This window comes from Akebia trifoliata, chromosome 5 (assembly GCF_017979445.1).
Source record: "Akebia trifoliata isolate Shusen 1 chromosome 5, ASM1797944v1, whole genome shotgun sequence".
Classification (NCBI taxonomy): Eukaryota; Viridiplantae; Streptophyta; class Magnoliopsida; order Ranunculales; family Lardizabalaceae; genus Akebia; species Akebia trifoliata.
The window spans coordinates 4,977,375-4,989,450 of NC_141379.1; the positions used below are offsets into that span (position 1 = coordinate 4,977,375).

General features: G+C 37.1%; 1 protein-coding gene across 1 annotated transcript; it reads left to right on the forward strand.

The window, feature by feature from the left end:
* Positions 1–7,321: 7,321 nt before the first annotated feature.
* LOC147401172 (uncharacterized) lies at positions 7,322–8,287 on the forward strand. The gene has a single exon (XM_086441672.1). The coding sequence runs from the start codon at positions 7,322–7,324 to the stop codon at positions 8,285–8,287; it is 966 nt and encodes a 321-aa protein (XP_086297798.1).
* The last annotated feature ends 3,789 nt before the right edge of the window (positions 8,288–12,076 follow it).

Here is a 12,076-nt window from a genome sequence, read left to right on the forward strand (position 1 = left end):
TTACTGTTCATTAAGACCTTTCTTCGAACATATCATACACATGTTAATGTTCCCTGCTATGCTCCTAGAAATAAAAAAAAAAAAAAAAAAAAAATCTCTAGTGTTAGATTGATGATTTCACTGATGCACTTGTTGCCCACGCATGATGCAGTCATCATCACCAGCTTAGGAAGTGGTGTGGCAATAGTAACTCTCCAAATTATCCGCTTGCAAAGCAAGAAATTTCAAACTTAAGTGGTGTACATGAAAAATTAGAATAATGATTCGATGAAAAGCACCTATGGTTCATACATACTTTCACGTTAGGAATGAGATGTGAGGTACAATCTTGAGGTCACTCCAGCACGACTTAAAAAATTATCAAACCATGCTCTAGGTGTTTGTTTAAGCTCATATATCAATTTAAGAATAAGGCATGTGTGAGGATCCACAAACAATTATAGGTAAACAATAGTAAGTCCAACAAACAGTGGCTGATTTTATGATCGAAATGAAAGTAATGGCAAAATCCATTTTACATCCCTAAGAGCAAGCCCAACCCACATCTCTAAAATACTCCAAATTGGCGTTTTCTTTATTTAGAGAAGTTGTTCTTCTCCTTATCAATTTGAGCTCCAACCAGTCGTCCCTTTAGATCAAAATTTAAAACACGTTTTATGAAAAAGTAAGTCAAAATGACTCTTATGTAAATTTTTTTGGAACAAAACAGATATTTATAATGAATAGTGATTTAGAGTTGTACTATAAATTTAAAGTTATGAATAGTGATTTAGAGGGGTTGTTAGAGATTTAGGGTTTGTTCTTTACAGAAGTCAACTCCAGTTCCAGAAGTTGGCTTTTGGAATAAACAGAAGCCTAGAACCTGAAAAGTCACATCCAACAAAAGTTTGTTCGTTATAGAAGCACATAAGTCAAAAATTGATGTTCGTTTGACAGCTTTTTATTGTTGGATTATGGTAAAATGAGCAGAATACCCTTAATGTTGATAATGCACCCATAATGTACAAAAAAAGAGAGAGTAGAATACCTTAATAAATATATAATTATACTAAATATATATTAAAAAAATTATAAAAATAATTATTTTTAATTTAAATAAATTTATAAATTTTATAATTCTATCGAAATTTCGGCAGCATCTCTTCTTAAAAATGAGCATATGATAAAGAAAATACCTGCATAATACACAATCCAACATCCACATAAAGATGAAGGGTATTTTGGAAGATGAAAGGTATTTCGGTAATTTTTTTTATTTTTTAAGATTAAGTTTAGTTGAAATTTTGATTAAAGATGAAGGGCATTTTGATAATTCCCTTATGTTTTTTAAGGTTAAGTTTGGTTGAAAATTTAATTAAAGATAAAGGGTATTTTGATAAAATGAAAGGTATTTTAGAAGATGAAGGGTATTTTGATAATTTCTTTTTATTTTTTAAGGTTAAGTTTGGTTGAAAATTTGATTAAAGATGAAGGGTATTTTGGTAATTGGTAAAAATGAAAGATAGTTTGGTAATTCCCTTTTATTTTTTGAGGTTAAGTTTGATTGAAAATTTGATTAAAGATAAATATTATTTTGATAAAGATGAAGGGTATTTTGGTAAAAATGAAAAATATTTTGGTAGTTCCATTTTATTTTTAAGGTTAAGTTTGGTTGAAAATTTGATTAAAAATGAAAGATATTTTGAAAGATTAAGGGTATTTTGGTAAAAATGAAGGGTATTTTAATAATCTCATTTCATTTTTTAAAGTTAAATTTGGTTAGAAATTTGATTAAAGATGAAGGGTATTTTGGTAATTACACTTGAACTGTTTTAAGTTTTTAATTTCCCACAAACGTCATTTGAAGAAGTTACTCTTGGGCAACTTCTTTTAGGAGCTACTTTTGGACTTCAATTAAATTTTACGAGAACAAAAAAAAATCCAAACGAACATCATTTATTCTGTTTTTTGGCTCAAAAACAAGAAAAGCAAAAAAAAAAAATTTTTTGGCTTTTGAAACTCAAAAGAACAAGGCCTTAGAGGCCGACGATCTCTTCGAAAATAAACAAGTGGATGTAATCTATTTATGGGTAGCTAAGAAGGCCATCGACATTAGTGGTCGTTGGGACGTGATTTTGCTAATATCACCCATTCAACCTTCGTCTTAGTGATCATGGATCTCGTGTAGATAAGTACTGACTTGCCATCAAAAAAGTACAATTCAAGTAATGCACATGAAAAATGACTAAGCCATACTCTTAGGCCAGTTTGAGCCCATATCTTGATATACAAAAAATGATGTGTGGCATGTGTAGGATCCACAAACCTTGGTACGTAGTTGGGGCATGTAAGCAACCTCATTGAGGATGGCATGGAGAAAGGCTTTTTGAAAATTAGCTGTGAATGTGATACCACCATTAGAGAGGTAAACAATAACAAGTACGACATATAGTGTCTGGTAAATGAAAGTTATGGCAAAATTAATAATTTCTGATTCCTGATGGTCTCTTCGTAATAAACAAGTGGGTTTAATCTCATTATAGGCAGCTAAGAAGGCTATCGACATTAGTGGTTGTTACGACGCAATTTTGCTAATATCAGTCTTGGACCTAGTGATCATGGGATAGGGTATTGATGGCAGTGATAGGTGCAGTGGGTAAGGATGTTGAAACCCAGTATGAGGTTGCTAGATAGGTTGATTATTTTATTGGGCTTTTTATGGGCCAATGGGTCCAATAGGCAATGGTTGAACCTATAGGAGGCCCAATTTAATTCGCACGTTTTATAATAATTAATAATAAATCAAAATGTGTTTCCAATAAACCTCACCTTAAGGTGTACCAATTGGGCCCAATATAATACCATTATTATTAGGATATTAGTAAGGGAGGTACCACGGTATCAGGCAACCAGTAATGGCTAGGTTATTTACATCATAATTAGTTATAAGAGAAGACTAATTAACCAACTCACCAACAATGGGACGGGTTAATTTTCTTTCATATTAACCTACCAACTACTCCGAAGGATCGATCTGTTGGGGAGAGAATTATGAATATAAGAGGATCAATGGGCTTAATTGGGGTATGAAACACCTGAGAGTGGAGGAAAATATACACTCAACACTGCCCCTCACCTGTAAGGGTGGAAAGGTTTGAACTCGTGGCCTATTATATGAATCTAACGCTTTTATACCATGTTAAGAAAATTAATTTATTGAAAATTCTTGAGTGAATATTAGAGATCATCCTCATAAAATATCAGCCCATTACAAAACTTCTAACCCTATCAAAAATGGTTTACAAAAAATCATTGTCATCATTATTGTTCCTTAAACCGTCCAATGTATGTGTGTATATATATATATATATATATATAGGGGGCGTTCCTGGGACATATGTAAAAACAATGGTTTTTCAAAATATGGGTTAGAGGTTTTGGATTAAGCTGATTTTTTGCGAGGATGGTCACTATGATGAGAAGATCATCCTCACAAAAAATCAATTGAAACCTCTAAATCCATCAAAAGTGATTTACAAATTATTGACAAAAATTGACGGTCCACATTCTAAATCACTTTTAATGGGGTTAGAAGTTTTAGATTAAACTGATTTTTTTTCTGGATGATCTTCCCATCATAGAAATCATCCTCACAAAAAATCAGCTCAATCCGAAACTTCTAACCCATATTTTGAAAATTTATTAATGTTACATTGTTTTTACATATGTCCCTTGATCCCTTCCCATATGGTTTACCCGCCCAATCACACTCGTAGAAAGCTCCTAGATCAATACCTCCTCATTGAAAATGAAGATCATTGGTCGTCATCCCCTTTTGACAATAGTCATAAGAATGGTCGAGGAATCATGTTTATATTGACACTGATCGTTGTATAAACTTGATATAGATTGCAAAAATAGAGATTAAGATATGGACTTTGGGTAAATCGAATTCGTTCCACAGGGACAGTTGGGATTCAAGTATTCATTCGAATTGAGAACTAAAACAGAGTTAGAAACAGATTGGTTTTAAAAACAAAACAGATTTGTTGCACAAATGAGATGAAAATTAACTTGCAATTGAAATAAAAATAGAAAATAGAGATTACAAATCTAAGAAAGAGGGCTTAGAGAAGTCAAATCAACCTTTGCAAACTATTCATAATGCAGATCAATTCCAAAAATAACTCAATCCATGTAGCAAGCCATTGCTCATGGATCGGAAGGTGGAGCGGTTTAATCATCAAAGCTAACCAAAAGACATTCATGAAAATTCAAATTTAATTGAGATTGCCTAGCTTATATTCAGATCCTTCACAGAGCATAACCGTTCTTGAACTTATTTAAGTAATGGCTATCAAAGTTTGAATTAAAAATATAAGTAGATCATCTAATCAAAGGAGAATTTTCAGAATAGTTAACATGTAAGCAAAATAAGGAATTAAAACTACATTAGAGGGATGAACTTGCTTCGGCACCCTTAATCTCTCTAAAGAGGATCTAACCACTCATTGCAAGGTACATAGTTGCAGCAAGAAGAAAATAAAGAAGACAATAGATAGAGAAGAGAATGTGAAACAGAGTTGCACTTTTGATTCCTTTTTTAAATGATTCTCCAAAAGAGTTACAATAAGAACTAAAGAAGAAAAACTAAAGAAACAATTGATCCTCTCACTACTACAAAAACTCTCTCTAAAATAAAAATCAGGAAAAATACAGAGAAATTAGGGAGAAGAAGAGGGTCAAGAGGGACCCCTTCTTTGAAATCAACCATCTAATTTATAACATTCGTAATCGAGTTATTGGGTCAACTTTTCGGATGATTTGATTCGAAAGAACCATTCAGTTACAATGATCGAAATATCTGGAACATTCTGTGCAAATCTCGAGGCAAGATGGCTCTAGATCACCGTGGAACACTAGGGGGCCACCGCGGAGCGGTGACGCAGCGGACGAATTCCTCGAGATTTTGTTGGATGCTTCCTTTTTGCTCGCACATTGTAACCGTCTTTGTTTTGTGATTCGATAACTTCCACGTGCGCTTTATTTATCTACAATTAACAATAATATTTCATTAGCTCTATTAATTTGGATAATTAGTATAATTAGCTATTATTTATAGGGACTAACATTTAAATGTTGATAATCTTCGTGGAATTACGATCCCAAAATCGAATAATTGGGATCTTATCAGACACAACTGATTTATTACAAAAGTGATGTTAGGACATGTCAATGTGAAGCATGGGAGGGCTCCCACTGCGCTACAATATTTGGTAGGATTTGATAAACGATACTTTAGTAAGAGAACGTAAGTTGATAGAGGAAAGGGTTAGAAAAGAAGAAAGTTTTGCACCGTTCAATACCATCTTGATCATTATATATGACCTCGAGGTCCAAAAAGTAGTGAGGAGGTCCAAGACCTTTCAATGCAAATCTTTTGCCCAGCATGTCAATGATTCCAAATTATGAAGTTGGGATTGCTATTAGTGATGATAAAATCATCAACATATGTCAAAATGATTGTGTTATTTAAATTCAATTCAAGTAAGAGCGGGATCCATAACAGTATCCTGTTCCTATGGCAAAATACGATGTCTCTGTGGCAAGTGTTTATGGGAAAACAAATACATTGGGCTACGTGCCATTTTGAAAAATGGCTTGGTTAGCAGACTAATGTGTCTTAAACTCATATCCAAACACGCCATGTAGACATCATTTTTATAACTAAATACAATGTCTACATGGCAAATGTTCATACATTAGGCTGTTTGAGCTCATATATTGATTTACGAAAAATGATATGTAGGATGTTGAGGATCCACAAACTTGGGTAGTTGTGACAAGTATAACAAACAAACTTTTTACCGACCATTGTAAAATCGACTTGATAGGTACCTACCGAATTTTACAAAATACTTTTAGTAGATATGTATCGAACAAAACTTTCTAATGTGAACGGCTTCGACTCGATTGAAAATGTTAAGGTAAGAAATACAAGTAAGATCAAAGTTTAAAACCCTCATTAAAATCTTTCAAGATGCGAAGAAGAAGAAGAAAAAATGAGAGAGAGAGAGAGAGAGAGAGAGAGAGAGAGAGAGATTAAAATAGATTTATTAGGTATGTGCGAAGGGATATTTTAAAATTAAGGTGGAAATCGCAGGAAAGTGGGCGTAATAAGTCATTTCAATTTGTGCAAATAGACCGACTCGATTTCAAGGAACCCAGCTTGACAGAAGAGTCCAGTCCACGAGGCATCTTGAAGACTTGAACAACACTCCAGAACTTATCAACATGAAGGAAGAAGAATCAATTAAGAATAACATCATGCGCACGACATCTGTTAAAATCCAACACCAGCCCAATTGGGAAAAGCCCACATTTATTGCCCAAGCCCAATGGCTATTTAGAGCCCAATTTCTAGAATCTTCTTAGAGAAAATTCTAGATATTTTTAGATAAGAGAAAAATAGAAGATTCTAGAATTGTAGATATTTTGGTAGAAAACTCTAGACTAATAGATATTTTTAGAAATTTCTAGATGACAAAATTTTAACCACTAGATTAAAAATGTGTTGGTACAATCCTAGCCATTAGTTAAGGAGGTGCCACTAGTATAAATAGGGGTGAGTCCTCTTATTCTGTAACAAGTAGTAAGAAACAAGTTGTGAGAAATAAGTTGTGAGTAAGAGGTCTTGAGAGGTTGTAAAAAAGTATGAGTGTTTGTAAAAGTGTGTTCTTCTTAATAGAGTATTATTTTTTTCTATAACTTGTGAGTAATATTTTTATTGAGGGTATAGTACAAGTAAATTGTTTATTTGTTTATATCCAATATTTGTGCTTATAGAGTCAAGTACTCTAAATTTTTTCCTCAACAATTGGTATCAGAGCGAGGTTGCCAAGGATCGATTTTGGTGGAGCTATCTTGAATCGTGAGGAGTTTACTACTTTACAAGATCGTTAGTCATTGTTCCGTTTAGTCGAAGCTCTGTCGGCACGATGGGTGACCTTCAAGTAGTTGGAGGAATCAAGAAGCTCAACAACCAAAACTACAACACGTGGGCAACATGCATGGAGTCTTACCTACAAGGTCAAGACCTTTGGGAGATTGTCGGTGGTAGTGAAGTTACACAACCGACAGCAGAAGATGCCAATGGCATCTTGAGAAAATGGAAGATTAAAGTAGGCAAGTCGATGTTTGCTTTAAAGACCACAATTGAAGAAGAAATGTTAGAGCACATTCGAGATGCCAAAACACCGAAAGAAGCAGGGATACTTTCGTTATACTCTTTTCAAAGAAGAACGATATAAAACTACAACTTCTCGAGAACAAGCTGCTATCAATGGTGCAACGTGATATGACGATCGCCCAATATTTTCATAAGGTGAAGTCGATATGCCGTGAAATTTCAGACTTAGATCAGAATGCTGCTATTGGAGAAACCAGGATAAAAAGAATAATTATCTATGGTTTGCGACCCGAATACCGAGGCTTTGTTGCTGCAGTACAAGGATGGCCGACACAACCATCACTTGTTGAGTTTGAAAATTTGCTTGTTGGTCAAGAAGCTTTGGCTAAGCAAATGGGAGGAATCTCGTTGAAGGGTGAGGAGGAAGCATTTTACACAAGCAAAAACAAAAGCAACTTCAAGCAGCATGTTAGAGGTGGATTTAAAACAAATGGTGATAAGATAAGAGGTCATCAAAGAGAGGGAGGCTCTCATCCAGGGGGAGCTTCAAAGAATCACGGTAATAGTAGAAGGTTCGAAGGCGATTGCTACAATTACAGGAAGAAGGGCCACATGGCGAAAGACTGCTGGTCTAAGAAAAAGCATGCTGAAAGTAATGCTGCTACTTCCAATTCTAAAGAGAAAATCGAAGATGAATGGGATGTTGAAGCATCATTTGTAAATAAAGAAGAAGAGGTAGCTCTCATAGCTATATCTAAAGGGATTGACTACGAGAATGATTGGATCGTAGACTCGGGGTGCTCAAATCACATGACAGGTGATAAACAAAAGTTGCAAAACTTGTCTGAGTATAAGGGAAGTCGTGTGGTGGTGACGGCTGACAACTTAAGGTTACCGATAGCTCATGTCGGTAAGACGATAGTCACACCTCGTTATAATTTTAACCAGGTGCCACTTCAAGATGTCTACCATGTTCCAAGAATGAAGAAAAATTTGTTATCCGTGGCTCAACTAACATTATCAGGCTACTATGTCTTGTTCGGTCCCCAAGATGTAAAGGTATATCGTGACCTCAAAATCTCAGAAAAGCCAACGATGGAGGGACGGCGATTGGAGTGAGTTTACGTAATGTCAGCAGAGTCTGCATATGTAGACAAGACAAAAAGGCATGAGACAGCAGATTTGTGGCACATGCGGTTGAGTAATGTTAGTTATTCCAAGTTAAGTATGATGGTAAAGAAGTCGATGCTTAAGGGACTTCCTCAGCTCTGTGCGGGATGCCAGTATGGTAAAGCACATCAATTGCCATACAAGAAATCGAAGTTTAAAACAAAGGAACCATTAGAGTTAGTTCACTCTGATGTGTTCGGGCCAGTCAAACAACCATCAATTAGCGGAATGCGGTACATAGTGACCTTCATTGATGACTTCTCTAGGTATGTGTGGGTTTTCTCTATGAAAGAAAAATATGAAACTCTTTCAAAGTTTAAAGAGTTCAAAGAGACAGTTGAAGGAGAAGTAGGAAAGAAGATCTGTTGCTTGCGCACAGACAACGGAGGAGAATATAGCTCGGACGAGTTTTCTTTATACCTACGAGAATGTAAAATACGTCGTCAGTATATATGTGCCAATACACCACAACAGAATGGTGTAGTAGAAAGAAAGAATCGGCATCTTGCAAAAACTTGTCGGAGTATGCTATATGTAAAGAATGTACCTGGAAGATTTTGGGCCGAAGCTATGAGAACAGCAGCCCATGTGATCAACAGACTTCCTCAACCAAGGTTAGAGTTTGTTTCACTCTTTGAGAAACTGTGGGACATAAAGCCTACAGTTAGCTACTTTCGAGTATTTGGATGTGTATGCTATGTATTTGTTCCTGATCATTTACGTAGCAAGTTTGATAAGAAAACAGTTAGATGTATCTTTGTTGGATACAATAGTCAGAGAAAGGGGTGGAGATGCTGTGATCCTACAACTGGAAGGTGTTATACATCGCGAGATGTGGTATTCGACGAAGCATCTTCTTGGTGGTCCTCAGGAAAAGAGGTGTTGCCAGACTCGAAAGAATTCGAAGACAAGCTACAACAAAAGGTAGAGGAGCACACTGTCAAAATTCAACCAAGTTCAGATGAAGATGGAGATCCACATGATAGTGATGGTAATCAAGAGTTGGCCCAGAATCCTTGGGAAACAGGTGTGTATCAACAATCAGATCATCCTGAAGAAACGGAAGTATCAACTCCACAATCACAATTGAGAAGGTCAAACAGAATTCGCAAACCAAATCCCAAATATGCCAATGCAGCCATAGCTGAAGAAGCAACTACTAAAGAACCCGAGACATTTGAAGAAGCATCACAAAGCTTTGAGTGGATCAAAGCTATGGAAGAAGAAGTCACAGCATTAAAGCAAAATCAGACTTGGGATCTGGTGCCAAAGCCAAAAGATGTGAAACCTATATCCTGCAAATGGGTTTACAAGATAAAGCGTCGTCCAAATGGATCGATCGAGAGGTATAAGGCTAGATTGGTGGCTCGAGGGTTTTCTCAACAATATGGGCTAGACTATGATGAAACGTTTAGTCCGGTGACGAAACTTACAACTGTACGAGTCCTACTAGCACTTGCAGCCACCAAAGACTGGAACCTGTGGCAGATGGATGTGAAGAATGCCTTTCTACACGGGGAGTTAGATCGAGAGATCTATATGATTCAACCAGCAGGTTTTCAGAACCAAGATCATCCTGAGTATGTGTGTAAGCTGCGAAAGGCACTCTACGGATTGAAACAAGTACCAAGGGCATGGTACGGTAAGATTTCTAAATTTCTTACCCAAAGTGGCTATTCAGTAACACCTGCAGATTCCAGCTTGTTTGTTAAAGCTAATGGAGGAAAGTTAACTATTGTGCTTGTGTACGTGGATGATTTAATCATAAAAGGTGATGATGAGGCAGAAATTCTTCGAACAAAGGAGAATCTATCTGTTCGTTTCCAGATGAAAGAACTTGGACAACTCAAGCACTTCCTTGGTTTAGAAGTTGATTGCACACAAGAAGGAATATTTCTCTGCCAGCAAAAATATTTTAGAGATCTATTGAAAAAGTTTGAAATGCTCAAAAGCAAACCAATCTCAACACCGATGGAATCAAATGCTAAGATGTGTGCACATGAAGGAAAAGACTTGAAAGATGCAACGATGTATCGACAATTGGTAGGTAGTCTTATCTACTTGACTTTGACTCAACCTAATATTTCTTATGCAGTTGGTGTGATGAGTCGGTACATGCAAAATCTAAAGAAGCCACATTTGGAAGCAGTCCGACGAATACTAAGATACGTGAAGGGTACAATTGACTATGGTCTTTTGTACAAGAAAGGCGAAGATTGCAAGCTAATTGACTATTGTGATGCTGACTATGCAGGAGATCACAACACTCGTCGATCAACTACTGGGTATATGTTTACTCTTGGATCGGGAGTGATTTCTTGGTGTAGCAAGAGACAATCGACTGTGTCTTTGTCAACAACAGAAGCAGAATACCGAGTAACAGCAATAGCAGCTCAAGAGAATATGTGGCTGATACAATTGATGAACGATTTACATCAATCAGTAAATTATGCGGTTCCATTATACTGTGATAACCAGTCAGCAATTCGTTTGGCAGAGAATCCAGTTTTTCATGCGAGAACTAAACATGTGAAAGTGCATTATCATTTTGTTAGAGAGAAGGTTCTTCAAGAAGATATAGAAATGAGACAAATCAAAACAGATGATCAAGTTGCAGACTTGCTCACAAAAGGATTGAGTACTGGTAAGTTTGAAAACTTTCGTCGTCAACTCAACATGGTACAAAGAGTAAGAGCTGGTGTTGAGGGGGAATGTTAAAATCCAACACCAGCCCAATTGGGAAAAGCCCACATTTATTGCCCAAGCCCAATGGCTATTTAGAGCCCAATTTCTAGAATCTTCTTAGAGAAAACTTTAGGTGTTTTTAGATAAGAAAAAAATAGAAGATTCTAGAATTGTAGATATTTTGGTAGAAAACTCTAGACTAATAGATATTTTTAGAAAGTTCTAGATGACAACTGTAACACCCCATGACGATATTATTCCCAGTTAGACGTCACGTGGGCCTGGGATTTTGTTTTTGGGCTTTCACCCAAAAGGCCTCGTCATGGTATATCCAGCAGCCCCTACTTAAGAGGCTAACTGATCTATTCTACCTAGGTGATGTGGGACTAAACCTCTCACCCCGAGACTGTGCTCCCAAGCTTGGGTCACACCCCCTTTGGCTACACACGTCCTCGTGTGAGTAAGGCGTTTCCCCCATCACGTAGGGGTCAGGCTCTAATACCACTGTAACGTCCCATGACGATATTATTCCCAGTTAGACGTCACGTGGGCCTGAGATTTTGTTCCTGGGCTTTCACCAAAAAGGCCTCGTTATGGTATATCCAGCAGCCCCCACTTAAGAGGCTAACTGATCCATTCTACCTGGGTAATGTGGGACTAAACCTCTTACCCCGAGACTGTGCTCCCAGGCTTGGGTCACACCCCCTTTGGCTACACACGTCCTCTTGTGAGTCAGGCGTTCCCCCCACCATGCAGGGGTCAGGCTCTGATACCACTGTAACGTCCCATGACAATATTATTCCCAATTACCCTCTTAAGTGGGGGTTGCTAGATATACCATGACGAGGCCTTTTGGGTGAAAGCCCAGGAACAAAATCCCAGGCCCACGTGGCGTCTAACTGGGAACAATATCGTCATGGGACGTTACAGTGGTATCAGAGCCTGACCCCTGCGTGGTGGGGGGAACGCCTGACTCATACGAGGACGTGTGTAGCCAAAGGGGGTGTGACCCAAGCCTGGGAACACAGTCTCGGGGTGAGAGGTTTAGTTCCA

Coding starts and splice junctions, on each gene's coding strand:
- LOC147401172 (XM_086441672.1), top strand. CDS start 7,322: ATGGTGCAACGTGATATGACGATCGCCCAATATTTTCATAAGGTGAAG.